This window comes from Trachemys scripta, chromosome 2 (assembly GCF_013100865.1).
Source record: "Trachemys scripta elegans isolate TJP31775 chromosome 2, CAS_Tse_1.0, whole genome shotgun sequence".
Taxonomy (NCBI): Eukaryota; Metazoa; Chordata; order Testudines; family Emydidae; genus Trachemys; species Trachemys scripta.
The window spans coordinates 149,089,565-149,111,269 of NC_048299.1; the positions used below are offsets into that span (position 1 = coordinate 149,089,565).

General features: G+C 44.1%; 1 protein-coding gene across 5 annotated transcripts in view; it reads right to left on the reverse strand.

The window, feature by feature from the left end:
- The window catches only part of DPYSL2 (dihydropyrimidinase like 2), a 96,978-nt gene that overhangs the window by 60,883 nt on the left and 14,390 nt on the right, over positions 1 to 21,705 (reverse strand). For 2 of the 5 annotated variants that reach the window (XM_034761815.1, XM_034761814.1), the window contains exons 1-3: positions 17,765 to 18,086; positions 13,729 to 13,817; positions 12,354 to 12,538 (exon numbers count right to left, since the gene is read on the reverse strand). In XM_034761815.1, coding sequence (XP_034617706.1) covers positions 12,354 to 12,538; positions 13,729 to 13,817; positions 17,765 to 17,803 — 313 coding nt within the window. In that variant the 5' untranslated portion in view covers positions 17,804 to 18,086. Of the gene's footprint in view, positions 1 to 12,353; positions 12,539 to 13,728; positions 13,818 to 16,420; positions 16,501 to 17,764; positions 18,087 to 21,705 lie in introns of those variants that run through there. The other 3 variants (XM_034761811.1, XM_034761813.1, XM_034761816.1) reach the window with 2 other exon arrangements.

Genomic DNA, 21,705 nt, shown 5'->3' on the forward strand with positions numbered 1-21,705 from the left:
CCTCTCTGGGCCTCAGCTTCTCATCTATCAAATGGGGGAAACTAGTACTGCCCTGCCTCACAGGACAGGTGAGGATAAATAGATTAAAGATTAAGAGAAGCTTAGATACTACATTAATGGGGGGCCAGATAAGTATCTACATAATTGTGGGGTTCAGCTCCAACCCAAAATTCAAGGCAAAACATGGCGTATAAAGCCAGGCAAAGTGAAAGCATAAGAAAACGTTGCACTAACCCCGAAAGGCACCTGTCGTCAAGTTCTATTTATCTAGAACTGCCTTCAATGCCAGTAACCACTAAGACAGACTCTCTGATCTCCTCCTCTCCCTAAGAGCAATGTTTGAAATGGACAGAGTCCTCGCATGGCAATATCTGACGTGCTGCCACCGTCCCTTTCATATGAGCAGCCTCCGAACTCCCCCTTGCAGTGGGCTGAAGGATGGAACCACAACAAAGACTGCACATGGCCCGATGCAAGAGAAATACACACAACGTATGTTGAGAAATAAACAGCTGTTCCCTTCTGTGCTAACTGGCAAAAGCCTCTAAGGGCTCGGTGGATTAGTACTTTCATTTCCAGCGGGGCCCCTCATGGAATCCCACCATTAGAATGATACATACAATTCCACAGGCTGGAAAGTAAGTAGCCTGAGAAATATTTGGATGCACAAACGGCCTCAGCAAGTGCTCTGCTGTCTTTGCACGAGTTGTGTTGCTTAAAAGCAGCCAGAGACTCCTAATAGACGTGGCAGGGTTTAAAAGCTTGAGACAAAGAGCTTACAATGGGGAGTGCCCAGGTCTGGATACAGACAGGCTTTGGTAGTGAAGAGCTGAAGGCTGCCATGATTGAAAGTAACACACACGTCAATGGAACCCAGAAGTTAAAAGTCACAGCAACAGGCAAGGTTGAGTGTGAATCCATGTGGAGCCCAAATGGAAAGAAAATGAAGTCACCCTGCTCCAGTCAATCTGGGATCTTCATTGTTCTACACTTCAAGGGACACTGTCCAGATAAGTCTCAAAATTTAGCTTCTGTACAGATTTTTTTTACCCTCAGAATAAATATTTTTAGGCAATTTATAGATGAAGATTTAAAAAAGTTTCCTTTCAGCACTGGAACCTCAAACACGACAACGCAGTGCCAGTGCACAGCTGCCAGAAAGTGAACTGACTGGAAAGTGCAGGCCAGTGTGTATTAGCTACTGGTTCCCCCTGGACACTCAGCCAGTTCCTCTCTGGTTTCTGAGCGTCTACCAGGCAGCAGCAATGCAGAGAAAACAAAGAATGTTGGTGAAACACTGCTATCCAGTGGACAGTGCACTGGACTGGGACTCAGGAGAGCCGGGTTCTATTCCCAGCTCTGCCCCTGACCAAATCACTTCATCTCACTCTGCCTGTTTCTCCACCCACCCTTTGTCTCTCTTACCTATTTAGATTGTTAGTTCTTCAGGGCAGGGAAGGACTCTTACCATGCGCATGCGCAACACCTAGCATGGTGGGGCCCAATCTTGGTCGGCCTCTCTAGACTCTATCATATTATTAACACCACCCTTGCATAGTCTAAGGTGTTGTTAGAAGCACAGGCCAAAAAAAAATATTATATATATATGGCTTATTAATACACTGCTTTGCATACTGTGGAATCATGCAAATTTGTGCAAAAACACTGCCGTCATTTAACAGGGAGCAGCATTTACTATATATTTGAACAGTGCCTAGCACAATGGGGACAACTTCTGTGTGCTACTGCAATAGCAGTAGTATTTAATATTAAATAAGGACAGTTGAGTGATCGCATTTTGCACCCTGGTGGAAGGAAGTACACGCAGTGCAAAGTAGGGAAGAACGACACCCATCACTTTTAACCTGACAGTGCTCCTCTGAAGCTCTGATGCCACTGTGCATCAGCTCTTGTAAAAGCAGATGCTTCTGCCCCCACTTCAAACTTTTCATCCTCATTGACCATTCTACCCCTGAAAGGAAATAGCTCAGAAGTGATTTAAGATAGTGCAATAGTCACAAAACGTGATCATTTTAATATCAAGATTAAACCGGAGAGCTGATCCTGCAACCCTCACACGTAACCTTCTTTTGAGCAGTCCTTCCCAACTTTGTTTGCTTAGCTGCTGGCTCTCCCTCTCCCTATTCCCCATTGCTTCTCAGATGTTCACCCTGTTAGGCTATTAGAGCCTGATTCTGAACTCATCTGGTGTAACTATATTCACAACAACTGAATTACTCCTGGTTGACACCAGTAAAAGCTAAGGGAGCATTCAGATTTAAAAATTACATAAGAACGGCCCTACTGGGTCAGACCAAAGGTCCATCAAGCCCAGTATCCTGTCTACCGACAGTGGCCAATGCCAGGTGCCCCAGAGGGAGTGGACCAACAGGCAATGATCAAGTGATCTCTCTCCTGCCATCCATCTCCACCCTCTGACAAACAGAGGCTAGGGACACCATTCCTTACCCATCCTGGCTAATAGCCATTTACGGACTTACCCTCCATGAATTTATCCAGTTCTCTTTTAAAAATTCCCTTGCCACTGGTTAGATATTTAGGGATTTTCAATAACAGCCTAAAGGATTTATTGCAATTCAATGGGAGTGGAGTACCTGACTCTTGAAAGTCACTTCTTCGAGGTACACCGGCCCTTTAATTGGAAAGCAGGCTACAAGCCATTTGAAGTGTCCATTCATTTTATAAACCTCCTAAAATACAAGAGCTCATATCCCTAGTGTATTTTCTCCATATTATTAGAATAACTGGTAGTCAAGTTCAAAAGGCAGCTGGCTTCCAAGTCGCCAAGCCAGAAAGAGCTATAATTCCTACTCACTGTAATTCTTCCCTGTGATTATAACAGTGGTTGACTGAGTCAATGCATGGAATGTCAGCAAATGATTTCACTCAAGGACAGCAAAGATACAGCAAGAAGTAGAGTCCTCTTAAAAAAAAAACGGCCTCAGCTGAAATATGTGCGGGGGCTGCACTGGATAGCTTCAGTTCTCGTCAGGATATGAAACAGGCCAGGTTTATCAGACAAGCAATAAATAGATGTAATTAATCAAAATACATCAGAAAAAAATAAGTGTGCCGATAAATAGGGTGAAATCGTACCCCTATTTGAAATCAATGTCAAATCCCTCATTGATTTCAATGGAGCCAGGATTTCACCAATAAAAATCAATAGGAGTTTGGCAAGGAATCCTTTGAGCCGATATAGAATCTTCTCAAGACAACCCTTGTTCTCAGTGAGTAGTGCCTTTTTCCATAAGTAATCCCATGACTGTTGTCGTAAGGTCCCACTCAATCTCCGAGGGTACAATCTGGCCCAAAGTACTTTGCAAACAATGGGCTGAATTCTGATTTTAGTACATTCAGAGTAACTTCAATCAAGTCAATGGAGTTACTTCCAGGTACCCACCCTTGGAGCTAAGATCAGAGCCTGACCTGTTAATTGCATGCGCTTCCATTTTACAGATGGATGAACCGAGGCCCACAGAATCCTCAGGTGGTATAATTTGTCACAGGGAAGTAATCAGGGCTATGACACGTTCCAGCAGCTGATGATCTGGCCCATACACAATAAGTGACTTGCCCAAGATCCACAATGAATCAGTAGCTGAAATGGGAATACAACCCTGGAGTCCTGACTCCTTCCTGTAAATACTAGACCAGTGGTTCACAACCAGGGGTCCGGGGCCCACTGGGGGGGCCGCAAGCAGGTTTCAGGGGGGCCACCAAGCAGGGCCAGCAGGGTAGGAAGTCAAACCCCCCATGCATAGGGCTGAAGCCAAAGCCTGAGCAATGTAGCTTCATGGGAACTCCTCTGGCAAGGGGTCCTGGGCAAATGCCCTGCTTGCTACCCCTAACGCTGGCCCTGGCTTTTATATGCAGAAAACCAGTTATTGTGGCACAGGTGGGCTGTGGAGTTTTTATAGGATGTTGTGGGGCAGGGGAGAGGTCTCAGAAAGAAATAAAAAGGCTGAGAACCCCTGTACTAGACTATCCTGGAACCATTCATCCAAACTCACGAACAGATTAAGAACATCTGAATGCTATTTGGTAGCATTTGAAAAGAACAGTAGTCCAAACCGTGACATGGGTAAACACACCCTATAATATATGTCTGATAGTCCAGTGTAGGAAACAAAGGCAATAACATATTCCACAAAACAACACGGGTGCAGCCAGAAAAAAAAAAGACTGTGTAGAGAGCATCTTTTCACGCCACCGACCTGCTCCAGGAGTGCGTGCAAATCATACCACATATGCTTTTCCATCTATTCACCCTGGAGAGTGAACACAGCTAAGGGAGAGCAAGCAGTATTCTATTCTGCCTTACAACACCAGCGGCGGACTCGTCGCGAATCTTTGCTGCTGAAGATGTCAGAGGCAAAAGGATCATAGCCGGACTGTCAGAGCCCACATGATATATCTGCAGGACCAAAAGCTAGAAAAAGACATCTTTGACTTTCACACTGAGCAAACTGGATCAGAGCTCGGGGAGAAGGAAGCATTATGGAACCCTACAGTGGTCTTTGTACAGTCTGCCTTCAGCACATGGTATGGTAGAAAGGAAAGGGCCAATTCAGAGATCATTGCTATTAACCATTCTTCTTCCTTTCTACTGACTTGTGGAGGAGCTGAGATGTAGAGAACTGGAGCCAGATCCCCAGCTGGTGTAAATCAATGGAGCTAAACCAATTTATTCCACTGGAGGATCTGGTCCTTAGTGCTGAGAAACTATAGTAAAGAGTGCATTTAGAAAGGAGAACAGAAATCTATGAGAAGACAGTACAACCTGGAAACAATGCATTACATTTTTGAATTTGTCTATGCTTCCCTTGTACATGCTTCATGTGAAAGCAAAAGGGACATCATCAAAATAAATTTGAGAGGAGAGGAAACTTCAGTTCAGTGAAACCAAACCAAACACACAGGGTGAAATCCTGGCCCGCTGACATCAAAAGGCAGAACTATCATTGACATCACTGGAGCCAGGATTTCATCCGCAGATTTTACAAAACGCAAAACCAGTAGAAATTTTTCCAAGCTTTTTTTTTGTTGTTGTTAGTTTTAATTCCACTGGAACATACACACACACACTCCTGCAGTGTTTGAAACAGATACACTTCAGCCTTGGAGCACCCTAAGTGCATGAGAACTTGAAAGTGAACTTGACATGTGAAACTGAGCAATCTGTTTTTTTCGGCCAAAGCTGTTGGATATGTATAAAAGGAAACAAACAGTGTAAGTGGCCAACAGTGAATTAGACTTCCGCAATTATTTCATTTTTAATCGTCTTGGATGTTGTCTATAGCATAAGTAAGGATATTTAGGTGATCTTTAATCTAGTTTGGGTCCCTTGAGGAAGGAATTTCCAAAGGAAGGAAAAGCAGTTAGACACCCAACTCACTGAAATTTAGCGGGTGGCTAATTTTCTTAGGTTTCTTAAAAAAATTCCCAGGCACAATGCTTAAAATAAACAGATAAAATTCTTGCATGGTATTTCAGACTGAAATGTGTTTGCAATATTATATATATCTGGTTTATTAAACACATTCCAATTTAAAAGGAAATCTTGAAACGAACAACGGCTCCCACCTGCTTTGGAAAAAAAATCAAAGGCCACCCACAGGGAAGATGTTCATGAGGGCAGCAATTCCATGCTTCCTTGTGGAGAAAACTTTATGCGAATGTATAATTTTGCAGAGACGAGAACAGCTGAAGCAAACCAGCATCTACAAAGCTTTGAAGTGTGGTAAGATTATTCATCCTTTTTTCCAGTGTTCAGCTCCAGTTGCTTAAGTCTGCCAATTAGAAATGTCTCCCTAGCCTTAAGCTGTATGAAAATATTAGTGCAGGGACAGGGACAGAAATGATGCAACATCAGCCATTCTTTCAAATGTGGCCATTGATTTTGGGTGCGCAACTCAAGACACTTTGGGAGGAAGGATGGCATAGTGGAAAGGACACTGGCTTGGGCTCAATACATAGCTCAGCTACAGACTTCCCAACCATGGGCATGTCACTTAATCTACACTGTGCATTAGCTTCCCACCTGTAAAATGGAGATAATACTTCCCTACCTCACAGGGTGTTATCAGCATAATATAATGAGCATATGAGCATCAGTGATTGTGAGGCACTCAGATATTACACTGATAAGGGCTATATAAATACGTGGCTGTAATATAATATGGGCTTATGTTTCAAAAATATCACTCCCCTTCACTTCTACACAACTGTAGGTTTGGGGCTTTTCTGAAATATCAGATCCTAGGTATCTCAAGTTGGGCCCACAAAATCAGTAGCCATTTTGGAGGGGGAAATATTTTTAAATAACTACGCAAGCTAGAAGTGCTATTTAACATTTGTGTTATTACATGAACAGTCCATTTAACAATCTAAATGCAAAATGTTATTTTTTACCTACCTTAGTTTAGCAAGAAAGAATGATATAAAACAAGCAATAATGTGGACAAGGTAAATCAAGTGCTCTCATAATACAAGTGAATTTAAAGTCAACAAATATGAATCTTAAAAGGAAACACCATTTCATACAATATATAACTACCCTGTGGAACTCATTGCCATACGATATTATTGAGGCCAACAGCTTAACAGGATTCAGAAAAGAATTAGGCATTTATATGTACGAAAACATCCACAGCTGCTTTAGATAGGATAAAAATGTATACAAGATATAAGCCTTTATACTTCACAGCTTAAGTCACCACACTTCGGTATAGGAAGAAGTTTTCCCATGGGCAAGTTATTGCAAAACTCCCAGTGACAGCATTTCTTGCACCTTCTTTGAAGCATCTGGTTCTGACTATGGTAAGAGACCAAATACTAGACATGATAAAGCAGGGGTCTCATCTGGTTTGGCAATTCCTGTGTTCTATGTATGGCATTTCCAAAATATTAGCTCCCTGGTATCTAAATTCTTTGGGGATCAGGAATTTGGTTTTTTGCTTGTCGTGTTTTTACCCCTGGTGCGTGCAACCATGCAAAATAAAAGCAACGTCAGGATTCTGTTCTCTGTCTCCTTGCCAGTCTGCAGGAAGGCAGTGCCATGAATCAGCGAGCACTATGGTCACCCCTACCCCACTGGTGACTTTATATTGGTTCTTTCTTGGCTGTTTTCCTTCAGCAGAAAGGAAAGTCACTCCTACTCAGACTCATAGACTCTAAGGTCAGAAGGGACCATGATGATCATCTAGTCTGACCTCCCGCATGATGCGGGCCACAAAAGCTGAGCCACCCACTCCTGGAATAATTCTCTCCCTTGACTCAGCTGTTGAAGTCCCCAGATCATGATTTAAAGACTTCAAATCGCTGAGAATCCTCCAGCAAGCGACCCCTGCCCCATGATGCGGAGGAAGGCGAAAAACCTCCAGGGCCTCTGCCAATCTACCCTGGAGGAAAATTCCTTCCCGACCCCAAATATGGCGATCAGCTGAACCCCTGAAAGCCCATGTTTTGCTTTGGTGCATGGGGAATAGACAGGACAATGAGGAAGATTTTCAAAGGCATAAATGGCAGCAAGGTGCCCAATTCTCATTTGTGCCTTTGAAAATCCCCCTTGATCCCTTGATATAAGTTGTTATAATATCTTATCATTACTGCCAGTAATCATCTTCACATCCTGGCTGCTCTGCCCAGGTCAGTCCCCTCAATCCCATCCTTTCAGTGCCCCCACAGCAACACAGCTTTGTAGAGCATCGCCCCATCCCAGCCCTCACTCTCCTGCTTTCCCTCTTGCGCCTCCCAAGATTCCCTCCTACTTTTCTCCCTTGGTCTCCATCTCCTACTCTTGTTTCTGTGTCTGCTTCCATGCCTTCCATTAAGCCTAAAATACCCTTCTCCTTTCCTCACACCAAATGACCCACCTCCATTCTGAATGTGCACTAAGTTAAACCCAGCCTGTACCATTCACTACTCATATTACAACATGTTCCTTACACGCTGAAATGGCAGGGAAGACTTGCTTCTGGAGACAGGGAAGTGTGATTGCAGCTTTTGCTCGGTGTAACTAACTAGTTGGTTAGGATCTAATGGAGCACCTATCCCTGGATCTATATTCAAGGAAAGGTGAACAACCACCCATCCCTCTTCAGTAGGGGGCATTCCTGGCCTAGAGATGGATCAGCAGGTAACCGCAATAGAGCCAGTCTCACATTTTATTAGAAGACCCATGAGAAGGATTTAGAAACAACTGGCATTCACCTACCCCAATCACTTACCCTCTGCCCATCCTCTCCACCAGAGAACCCCGGAGTCCTGCTTCCCAGAGACTGCAGCTAGCCACAGTGGAGTCAATGAGTGTGTTGTCTCAGTAACAATCAGGCATGTTTCTTTGATCTTTACAGCTATTTCTAGTATCAAAGTCAATTTAAAGCGTATTAAACAAAAGGAGAGAGGGGTCAGAAAAGGAGGCAATGAGGCAAACCACAGAGGCTGAAGATGGGACAGGCCTACCAGGTCACACCAAGTACACCCAGCCTTTCACACTGAACCACTCCCCGCCCCTTGAGCTGCATAACAGGAGAAGCCACCACAATGGATATGCATGTACAAGGGTATGTGAAAGAAAGAAGCTGAAAGATCAGGCTCATGTCTGAACCCCACTTTGTGCCAGACAAGTTTGAGGATCTATTTATATACAATTGCATATTTTGTCGAAGATGCTGGCTTCTTGCCCCATTCAAGGCTTGAATGGGGAAGGTTATGAATGAAGCCGTAGGCTGCATTTCTCCAAACTCATATTCCACAATGCTCTCATTGTCAAAGAGGAAAATTTGGGTGAAAAGCTTTGTCTGATGACAACAACATTACTTTGCCATGCTGACACGTTCCCTTCATTTTTCCTCCAAATGAGGACCATTACCTATACTATATATGTTACTATTGGGGTTAGTGCAGAGCTCTGGGAATCAGGACACCTGGGTTCTATTCTTAGCTCTGGCCCCAACTCACTGTATGACTTCAAAACAAGTCACTGGGGGGGAGGATGGGATTTTCACTGCACTAGGGCAGCCAACTCCCACTGAAAGTCAGCAGGAGATGGCACTAACTCCAATTCATGCCTTTGAAAATCTCCTCATCTTCTCTGTGTCAGTTTTTCCATCTGCAAAATGGATCTAATACCAAATAACTCTTAGCTACCCCCAAATGCACATTCTTTCTGGTACTTACTACAGTAATGGGGTCCATGTATCTGAGCACCTCAGAACCTTTAATATATTTACCCTCACACCACCTCTGTGAGATGGTGGAAAAGGCTATTATCCTTACTTTACAGATGGGGAACTGATCCACATAGAGACTAGGGCCAGATACTCAAAGGTATCAATGGAAGTTAGGAACCTAAATACCTTTAAGGGTCAGGGCCTAAAGTGGAGTGCCCAAAGTCATATAGAAGTCTGTAGCCTCCCAAGTCCTAGGCTAGTGCCCAATTATTATTCATCCCAATTAATCATCTGGGGAGAGGATTAATTAATAACATGAAAAATAGCAGGTTAAAAAAGTCACCCTTTAAAAGGCAAATTTCCTTACCTGTGTCTCCAAGAACTCGTCAGGTAAACAAAATCAAAGAGAGTTCTGTAAATGTAATGTTCTCCATGTAGCTCAGTTTGGGCAAGGAAAATAAGACTAATAATATTAGTACTTAGCCCTGATCCAGTGTGTTTCAACTCATGGATCTCAAAGCACTTTATGAAAGGGTGATATTTTCCCAACAGGAGAAATGGAGGCACAGAGGGGTGAAGTGGCTGGCCAATGTTAGGGGAAGAGCTAGGAACAGAACCCAAAGCCTCATGATTCCCAGGCCAATGCTATACCCACTGGGACCACCACTGCCTGCTATACAACCCACCTAGTGTTTCTAGCGAATGATTACACAGCTGTTAAGCCATGACCACTGCTTCTCCTGCTGACCGGTATCATCTCATTGTTAACTTATGCTCCCCTTTCTGTCTATGATCAGTATCCATCTGTTGTTTCTTGCCTTATACTTGGACTGTAAGTTACTCAGGGCAGGGGCTCTCTTTGAGTTCTGTGTTTGTACAGCGCCTAGCACCATTGGGCGCTGTTCAACAACTGGGGCACACAGGTATTATCACAATGCAAATTAATTATAATAATGGTCAGTTTCACTTTCTGGTTCTCAAATTAACTCAGCGCTGCTCTGTTTGGGTTGCAAACATGGCAGGGGCAGGTTTAAATGCAGACAAGAAAGCTGTTTTCTCTGAGACTGGGTGAAGATGAGGGATGGAGGGGAAGGATGGTTTTGTGGCTAAAATGCACGGTCAGGACCACTGGGTTGTATTCCCAGTTCTGCTACTAACTTGCTGCATGCCCTCGGGCAGCAGCAGGGATGCTCTGAACTAACACCTCCCACTGGCTGGATTTCCCAATGGGAATTTTTTAAAGAACACTCATGATAGGGGGAAAGGAGTGGGTTTACAGGTTCTATATGAAAATAAGTGCTTGGGCAGCTTTTGTAGGACTCAAGAGACCCTGATTCAATTCCTGGCTCTGTCACAGACCTCCTATGTGGCCTTGGGCAAGACACTTAGTCTTGCAGTTCCTCAGACCACCATTAGAACAATGGGGATAATACCACTTCCCTACCATAATATCAGAGCATTTCAGAATCTTTAATGTAATGGGGGCCCACACAGGTACCTAAGATAATCATTTTTCAGCCAGTAGTGGAGCCTCTCCTCTACCTGCATGCACTAACGGTCACAGGAAGTGTTGATCTCATTCATAAGTTTTGCTGCAGAATTCTCTTTCCCTTTCTAAAAAAAATTTTGTTCCGAGAAGCCAGAATTCTGGCAACGTAAAATATGTATGCTAGCACACAGATTCTCAACCTTTTTCTTGCTGAGGCCCGTCCCAAAATGCTATAAAAACTCCACAGCCCACCTGTACCACAACAACTGGTTTTCTGCATATAAAAGCCAAGGCTGGCTTTAGGGGGTGGCAAGCAGGGTAATTGCCTGGGACGCTGACGAAGCTACGTTGCTCAGGCTTAGGCTTCAGCCCCAGATGGCGGGGCTCTGGGCCCCGGGATTAAGCCCCATGCAATGGGACTTAGACTCTCTGGGGCCCAAGGCAGAAAGCCAAACACTGGCCCTGCTTAGCGGACCCCCTGAAACCTGCTTGCAGCCCCGGACCGCTGCTCTAGCATATGCCACAGCATTAACCAGCAGAGGCAGCATAGAAGAGCTTGCAAAGCCAACAATGCTCACGTAGGACAACAGACTGCAGGATGTCCGATGGCAATTCACAAACTAATCAGTTGAACTGAACTATATTTTACTTTTTTCTCAACTAGAACAACATAAATATGAATGATTCGTGTATAGGGGCAGATCCTCGGCTGATACAAATGGCCACAGGTACCAAGAACTACAGCCATTTAGACCAGCTGAGGATCTGGCCTAGAGATTTTAGTCAGTTTCACTTCCTGATTCCCACACACTAATATGATGGTGTAATTCCAAGAACTAGAAAGAATGTTTAATTATTTGGAGGGAGAGGGGGTGTATTTCAATTGAATTTTTAAAATCAGGAACAAAACCTAGGGCCAAAAATTTTGAAACTTGGATGCTTAAAGCTAGGCACCTACCTCCACATTTAGGCACCTAAAAAAGAGGTCTGAGTTTGAGAGCTGCACAGTACATGTAATTTGCATTGACTCATTGTGCCTCATCAGTATGATCAGCCTCTACCTCCCACGAGGACTAAAATATTTATCCCAAGAGGTCCATGTGAAGTGCCCCCATAGTATACTTATACAGCACAGCACCTCTGGGGCCCAAGAATGACAAAACACTTTACAAACAATACACCAATTGAGCCTCATAACACCCTTGTGAAGATGTTGTCGTTATAGCAACTACACAGACAGGGAGACTGAGGCCCAGAAAGGATAAAGGTCTGACCCTGCAGCCAGTGACATCAATGGCAAAATCCCCACTGAAAATTCCTCAAGGTCCCACAGCCAGCCTGGGTGTGATCCTATCCTCATGGAAGTCAATGACCCATTGACTTGAAGGCTACATGATCCAAATAGGAACAGAACCCTGGAGTCCTGTATTCCACTTCCCAGCCCTGAGAGGGAGTTTACCCAAGGGGCAGAGGAGGGAATAGAACCCAGGAGTCCCAACTCCCTGTCCCCTACTCTAGCCAATAAATGACACATACATTGGGAGGTGAATACACTGATATTTTCCATAAATTATGTTCCCTGCTTATAGATATGGTTTGTTCGAAAGAGCAAAGGGAACCCCCTCCCCCCCCCAACTTCCCAGGGAATACATATCTCTCTATCTTACTGAGCATCGTGGTGCCTCCAGCCAGGGCAGCCTTGGTTCCATGGAAGAAGTCATCCACAGAGATCATTCCCTGGCCTGGCATCTGGAAGCGGGTATGGACATCAATTCCCCCAGGGATCACCATCCGGCCATGGGCTTCAATGGTTTTCACTCCCCCTGGCACAATCAGATTCTCTCCAATTTGCCTAGGTAAACAGATGTCAATCAGTGAGTGAGTTACAAATGTTAGACCACATGAATATAACGAGAAACGTGTCTCAAGTGAGCGACATGGTCTGCATACAATACCCTTTAACAGGTATCACTGATACAACACAACACAACAGAGCAATAGCAATACGCAGGTACGCTGCTGCGAAGCTGGCATTCAGTGTATCACATTTTCTTTATTTTCTGCCTAGTCAAAATCCCACTGGAGTCAGTGGAAGTCTTGAAATTGACTTCAAAGGGAGTTGAAGTGGGCCATTAACTACCAGTGCAATAATTCACTCTGGGATGGAACAGTAATTTTTAGATTTTCATGTTTTGGAAGGGTCTGCAAGAATTTCTGCATGTATCCTATCTACTTTATTTCACACTAAAACATATGTACAGCAACCACAAAAATAAACCTGCACATATGTTAGTTACCAAGTTCCTGATGAGACCCCAAAGCCCCTCAGTCTGGCTTTTGCAAGGATTTATTTTTACACACCGAACTGTGGATGGCACATCACAATTAATTAGGTGTCTTTCACTTGCTCCTCCAACTTCTAGCCCTGATTAAGAAAGCAGATGTGCTGATTATATAGCCAGAACAAGCAAAATTCCTGGTTTGTAACCTTTGGCCAGTCCATTTTTCCCTAGGAGTTTTATTCCAAGGAAATGTGTAATACATTTAATGTGCCAGAATTACATGCGTAAGAACTATAAACATAAAAGGTGAGCCTGAAAGGGGCCTGATCCAATGCCCCTTGAAGTCAATGAAAGTCTTTAACAGGAAGATTTGAGATTTGGTTTGGGCTTCAAGTCAGTTTGCTAGGCTCTGGATTGAGAATTTCCTAGGCCTCAATGCAGCAAGGTACTTAAACACATGACCAGCATAAATTAAGCATGCGAGTAGTCCCACTGAACTCAAATCATTCAAGTACTTAAGTACCTCGTTAGACCAGAGCTTTAATGACTATGTTAATTAGAATGTATAGTACTTTTTTATTATTATTTAAACACCTTGGTTTTAGAATCCCTCCAATCAAGCACCCCATTATGCATTACATATTCATTTATTTCTGCTTTCTAATATAGCTCTCAAGACTGAGTTATTCTTGCAGTTCTGCAGTGCATTTACATTACATTTGCTAGTTTCAATCACATCATTGTATCAGGCTGCACTCACTTTATCAACCCATCTTCCATGTAAATGTCTGCATAGAAAGACTGGTCATCATTAACTATTTTACCACCCTTGATCAAAAGACGATCGCTCTGAAACAAAAAAAACATGGAACAATACATAATTAGTCTGTAAGTAAACTGACAGTTTGCAGCATCAGTTCAGAGATAAAAGAGGAGAGGGAAACAAGCTTTGCATTATTCAAAGGGCATGTCAAAAAACAAGTCAATTACAGTACTTTCAACTGAAAAGATAAAATATCATTTCATTTGCAAGTGCTTTCATCACTCTAATGATCCAAGAGCAAACTATATTCTCTATGTAAAAGAAGTTTGGTTTTGAGGCTTGTTTGTTTTAACTACACCAGCAACCAATTAAAACAAAATCATTGACCCCCTCTCCCCCACAAAAGCACTAAACACTATTTCCCAAAAAGCAGAGAGTGGTTTTTAACCACATCTCTTATTTTTAACCTTGTTGTAGGCGTAACTTCCTAAATCCACCCATCCTAAAGTCACCACTTGGCTAATTGAGTCACACTTGCAGTTGGAGAAATTGACCAAAAGTCTGTTGCCATGGGATACACAACACAAACAAACCCATTTAGTCCTAGTCTAGCAAGGTTTTAGTTCAGTGGATCTTTTACTGTGTTTCTACACAGCTACTGCATAATCTAATGAAAACAAACACACATTAGCAAATTAACTTAAAGATAAGGATTTAAGAAGCCATATTATTAAACCTCCCTCAAATTAAATTGCTGTTTGGTAGAAACAGAAAGGTAATTCCAATGAGCAGCTTTCAAGCCATTCCTTCTAGATATTCGCTTAGGTTACACATCTCCTTTGCAGCTATGGTAAGTGAAAAACATATGCATCATTTTGTAGTACTTGTGCACAATATCAAAACACATACTCTAAAGATCTTTAGGTGAGAAGGAAAGTGGGACATTAACATTATATTCATCCTCTTTCCTCAAAACACTAAGTGCCTATATATTTAATGCTTAATTCAAAGTGCACATGTATCATGCAGCACTAAATTTAAACCTTACAAGTTCTCCTTTACCTCTCAGAAATGTATTTGCATATATTCTGAAAAGAAACTGCTTATACTTTCCCCATTTCCTTTATACAGAATCAATGACATTTCATAACCCCAGGCCTAACATACTATTGTCCATAGAGGAAATCCAAGGCTGATTTAAAAGAGGGGAAAGTGCATGACTTTAACATGTGGATGCACAGCCCATAAAATTAGAATACATGCTTTTAGCTGCATTATTTATTACTCTTATAGTGGCAGTCAGGGGCCATAGTCAGAATTGGGGCTGCACTGTGCTAGGAACAATGCAGGCATATAGAAAATGGCAGTACCTGCCCCATAGAAACTACAATCTAATTTAAGATAGGGGACCACATTCTCAGGTGTTATAAATTGGCATTGCTCTTTGGAAGTCAATGGAGCTACAATGATTGCACCAGTTGAGAATCTGGTCCAAGGCATTTAAGATTCACATTTACAGCTAGTTTTATATCACTGTACAAAAATCATAAAAGTTTTTTTTCCATTTCCAGTCCTTTTTTCTTATTTAAGGTAAAAGTTAATGGAGAGCTTTGGCTCCCTAAGGATGCCAAAATAAGTTGTGCCAATAACGCTTAACGAAGCAACATGGGGCTTGAAAAACTTGCTTGTTTTAAATGCCAGGTTCTTGTATACGACAGCAAGTTGTCCCACACCTTCATCATTCCTAGAATCACCTCACTAATTCCCTCCAATTCAGCCTTCTTATGCCATTCAAGGCCTGATCCTATTGAAATCAATAGGAGTTTTGCCATAGATGACAATGAGAGCAGAAGAAAGTCCTAAATCCACTGTCACTTGGGAAACATACAAATAATGACAAAACTGAGCCTTGGACATTGTAATGCTGTTCTATAACCTAGTGCTAGTAAACACCTTTCTCTGAAGCTGATCCAAAGCCCACTGAAATCAACGGGAGACTTTCCATTAACTTCAATGGGCTTTGGATGAAACCACAGATGCAGTTTGTATTTGTCGGAAGGACTGGTACCACACTTGTTCATATTTACCTTGCTGATTCAGGTGAAAGTCCCCTACCCATTGAGCCAGATTCTGATCTCTTTACACAGACTGATCTCAGTGGAGTCACACTGTGTTTATATCGGAGTAAATCAAATCAGAATCTGGCTCATCTCCTATTCTTTGTCTTAAGCAACAGAGGGTCCTGTGGCACCTTTAAGACTAACAGAAGTATTGGAGCATAAGCTTTCGTGGGTGAATACCCACTTCTACATCTGTTAGTCTTAAAGGTGCCACAGGACTCTTGGTTGCTTTTTACAGATCCAGACTAACACGGCTACCCCTCTGATACTATTCTTTGTCTTGTTATTCATCCCAACCCAAATAACTGCAATGTTCATTCATGAAAAAAACAATACACCAGTTCACTTAAAACCCACAGCACCATCCATCAGTAATGTTCAACTTTCTCTAAATCTAGACTAGCCTTTTTAAAACCTTAACACACTGGACTCTCAGTGAGAGGCGACTAATTTTTTCTACCAGTTAAAGATTCAGTCTTATCACATTCCAATCAGTGAAATACACTGGCCTGCATAAATGCTGTTTAACATAGCTATCCAATTCAACAGCTCACATCCAAATGTCATACCTAATATCATCCATCCACTACTGCTGATCTTTCACTTTTCCACCTCTAAGGCTCGGGAACAAGATTTACGATGGGTGTGTCCTTAGGTCTAAGAAAGGAAAGCTTTTACACTGATACAAATAGTGCAAACTTATATGTCAAAAAATAAACATGTAGCATTTTTAACTGCCTCACTTATGCTGCAGAAAGTTAGTATCCCTGAATCTGTGATACCTGCACTGTGATCAGTTCCCATAATAATGGGAAAACGTAGGTTTTTATATAACTGCTCCTTTTCTTTTCCCTTCAGATTTCATTGAGCCGTGGACTGAATTGTGTGTTGCGAGAATATTCCCGGTGAAGAGAAATAAATCCTATTTCATTTCTAAACCTAATCTTAAAGAGGGTGGGGAGTTTTTCATATACTAGTACAAAAAACACAACCACCACCACCTCTTTCTAAGCATTGTTTTCGCTGCACTGGGAAGGAGGATGGAAGATGAAAAGAACAAGCCCCATCTGCTCATCTCATCGGAGCAGCGCCATTACCTCCTGGAGGAGCAGCACAAACACTGTCCCCAGCTCCTCACAATCACAGCCCTCTTTGTATAAGCAGAGTGGGAGAAAGCTGCTTCAATCATACCAGAGGGGGGGGGGGGGGGAAAAAACCTCAGAGTCCAGCCAAATCTCCCCTCTCCTCCCACAAAACCAGCAAGTAGTGGAGAAGCTCTGCCCTGCAGATATTTCTATTCCTGAGCCATATTTTAAACCCAGATTGTAAAATCTGGTTTATGTTTAATTTAAAATCTCCTCCATACCCTCTTCCCTACCAATCCTACCTTCTTCCACCCCACCCCGCTGTCATTTTGCATCTACCATTAACTTCCTCACCCACCCCCATCCGCCCTTTTTATTACAAGCAGAATGGATTGCCATAAAATATCAGATACATTTTCAACTCCGCTATTTTTCCCCAGTCAGTGCTTATGAAGACAGCCCCATCTAGATCATACACCCACGAGCCAGCTTTTCTTAGTCAATTCTTCCCACCCATGCATATATAAATCTGCCATCCATTTGCTAGGATCCATGCTAGGATAGCAGCATCCCTGGGCTGATAAAACACAAGACCAGATCCGGTTCGACTTTTATTAACTCATGCAACTTCCAGGCAACCATTGTTCGCCCCACATCCTCTTCTTTTTTTGATATAAGGCTTCGATCGATGCTGCGGCAAAGGAAGCTTTTTGCACGAGAGCGTGATCTTATTATCTTTCTGCAAAACCCCTGCAATCACCTCCCAAACACACAAAGGGCTTAATCCCCACCACCCCTCCCCCTCCTTCCCCATGTAGCTAAACTCACCGTGATCCGTGGAATATTTTTCTTCCCCTGATAAGACATGTCTCCTGGCAAACAACCCCCAAAATAAAAATTGGGCTGGGTTTGTTTTTTCTTATTGCAAACGTTTTATTGAAATAAAAAATAATAATATCAATTGCAATCAAAAGGAAGTGGATGGGGAGGGTTGGGTCTGCAGGGGAGGAAAAGTGCAATCGGTGGAGCTTGCCCGGCTCTTTGCAAATCGCAGGAACGGGGACAAATCGGAGCCCCTGCGTGTCTCCCTTTCTTTGCTCCGCTCCAAGCCCAGCCCCAGATTTAGACCAAAGGAAAGAGCGGAAAAAAGAAAAAAAAAAAAAAAAAAAAAACCCGTTGCAATAAAAGCCTGAGCACAAGGAGGCAGCGGGAGCGCATGCGCCCTCAGCCACTCCCTTTTACTCTGTCTAGCTGGGGGGAGCCACCCGGCTCTGGCCTGGATTGGCTGGCAGCGTCCTGGATATGCAAACGAGCCCCGGCCGCTGTGCAATGGGAGGGGAGAAGAGAGGTAACATGCAAAGTGGCGCAATGAAGGAGCCGCCCTTCCCGGGGCGGGCGCGAGCTAGGAGCTCGCGCCGCGGCGGTGCACAGCGCCCTGCAAGCGGGGAGACAGGCAGGGATGCTGCCTAGGCTCCAGAGGCGGCAAAGCCAATGGGGAGCGGGAGCGGGGCTTCGTTGCATCCCCCCTCCCTGGATGCTGCTGAGCCCTCCTGGTCCTAACAGGGCTTTGCGCCTGGGCTCCCCAAGATCCAGCCCCCTTTGCCTGTGCAATGCCCCAGATAGCAGCTGTCAGAAATCGGGCAAAGCAAAGCCCCTTCCAGGGGGCCAGAGCTCCGCAGCCGCCCACGCCCCTTTCCACCAGCCACAGTGGAGTGGGATGATGGTGGTGGTGGGTTTCACCCCTCCCTCTCCCCCCCGTTCTGCTGGCGTGGCTGAAGATGCTGCTGCGAAAGCTTGCACGCTGGGCGGTTGCTGGATGAAATCAGGCAGCAGGTTTGCAAGGGAATTGGGGGAGGGAGTTGCATTTTTTTAAAAAAGGGAAAGGAGAGATAATGCATCACCCTGGGCTAAAGAAAGCCTTGCCCGTCAGAATAGGGAGCTGGCTTCTAACTGAGGGCTGGCCTTATGTTCAGGGATGCTGAGCACCTGCAGGTCCCAGTGGGAGCCACCGGATGCTCGGTGACTTTGAAATTCAGATCATTATTTTGAAAGGAATATGCATGTGGATGCTACTATTTTGTTCCACACACATACACACACACACAACCCTCCCCAGTGCTGAGCCAGTAAATCAAATAGGAAAATTCTTCCTGGAGAGTGGGTGCAGCAAAAAATACAGCACACTCTGTCTTTGTCCATCTCGCCCATTCCACCTTCCTTTGCGCTAAGGAGAAGGTGCTGCTTGAGACTTAATAATAGCAACAGGGCTGGGGAGAGGGGGCTAAGGGAGGGACAACTGTACCTGGGGCCTGAGCTCTGGGCTCCCCCAGAAAAATCTGTAACTGGGGTGAAATGGGAGGGGGTGGGGCTCCAGCAAACTTTAAGTACCGTGGCTCCAAAATTCTTGACAGGCCTGAATAGCAACCCAAGGAAATACAGGGTTCAGACTTGACCAGGCCTTCCCATTTTCCACCGGGAACACCTACATCGTCTGATGCTCTGTTCCACTCTTCCCAAAAAATACCCAAGTAGCTAAGGGGCATCCACATTCTGCATCTCTGACTCCCTGGAAATCTTCAAGAAGCAGGGGTTACGCTAAGGGCCATTGGTCCATCCAGATCACATTCATTATTACAGCATTGCCAACCCCAAGTGTTCAAATACTGTGAATCAAGCCTCAAAATTCATGAGATTGGCTTAACAATCATGAGCTTTTATAAAACAATAATTCCACTTAGGTTCTATTTCTTTGCTTCCGGTTTCTGAGCCTTAAGACCATTCTCGGGTCTTGTTTTCAATGTTTTCTCTTTGCCTGGGAGCTAGAAACTTACTTTAACAAAAAATTAAAGCTGAGATTCTCGCATAACCATCAGACTCCGAGAGTTGGCATGCGAAGGAAAACAATAACTAGAGCAAGTGCTGGTGACACTGTTGTTATGCACAGCATGCTCAGCACTGTACAACACACAAAGGAAACATACGATCCCTGTCCACAGCATCTTACTATCTCAAGCCATTGGAATCACCATTCCAAATCATATCAGTGGTCTATCTAACCATCCTAGCCATCATGGATGTGGAGGCTCTCTACACAAACATCCCACACACAGATGGAATACAAGCTGTCAGGAACAGTATCCCTGATGATGCCACAGCACAACTGGTTGCTGAGCTTTGTGACTTTATCCTCACACACAATTATTTAAAATTTGGTGACAATATATACCTCCAGACCAGTGGCACCTCTATGGGCACCCGCATGGCGCACGATATGCCAACATTTTTATGGCTGACCTGGAACAACACTTCCTCAGCCCTCGTCCACTCACGCCCAGTCTCTACCTATGCTACATTGACGACATCTTCATCATTTGGACCCATGGGAAGGAGACTCTGGAAGAATTCCACCATGATTTCAACAGCTTCCACCCCACCATCAACCTCAGCCTGGACCAATCTACACAGGAGGTCCACTTCCTAGACACCACAGTACAAATAAGTGATGGTCACGTTAACACCACCCTATACCGAAAACCCACCGACCGCTATGCCTACCTTCATGCCTCCAGTTTCCATCCCGGACACACCACACAATCCATCGTCTACAACCAAGCGCTGAGGTATAACCGCATTTGCTCCAACCCCTCAGAGACCAACACCTACAAGATCTTCACCAAGCATTCTCAAAACTATGATACCCGCACGAGGAAATAAGGAAACAAATCAACAGAGCCAGATGTGTACCCAGAAGCCTCCTGCTGCAAGACAAGACCAAGAAGGAAACCAACAGAACTCCCCTGGCCATCACCTACAGTCCTTAGCTAAAACCTCTCCAACGCATCATCAGTGATCTACAACCCATCCTGGACAACAATCCCTTGCTTTCACAGACCTTGGGAGGCAGGCCAGTCCTCGCCCACAGACAACCCACCAACCTTAAGCATATTCTCACCAGCAACCACACACTGCACCATAGTAACTCTAACTCAGGAACCAATCCATGCAACAAACCTCGATGCCAACTCTGCCCACATATTTACACCAGCAATACCATCACAGGACCTAACCAGATCCGCTACAACATCACCGGCTCATTCACCTGCATGTCCACCAATGTTATATATGCTATCATGTGCCAGCAATGCCCCTCTGCTATGTACATTGGCCAAACTGGACAGTCACTACGCAAGAGGATAAATGGACACAAGTCAGATATTAGGAATGGCAATATACAAAAACCTGTAGGAGAACACTTCAACCTCCCTGAACACACAATAGCAGATTTAAAGGCAGCCATCCTGCAGCAAAAAAACTTCAGGACCAGACTCCAAAGAGAAACTGTTGAACTTCAGTTCATTTGAAAATTTGACACCATCAGTTCAGGATTAAACAAAGACTGTGAATGGCTAGCCAACTACAAAAGCAGTTTCTCCTCCCTTGGTGTTCACACCTCAACTGCTAGAAGAGGGCCTCATCCTGATTGAACTAACCTTGTTATCTCTAGACTGATTCTTGCCTGCATATTTATACCTGCCCCTGGAAATTTCCACCACGTGCGTCTGACGAAGTGGGTATTCACCCACGAAAGCTCATGCTCCAATACGTCTGTTAGTCTATAAGGTGCCACAGGACTTTTTGTCGCTATCTAACCCAGTATCCCATCAGTGCCAGGGACAGCTGCTTGAGAGGACAAGGCAAGAAACTTTTTTCATGGACAGAAGACACAAATCCATCTCTGTTTACAGGTCTGTATGGGCCAGGTAATGGCT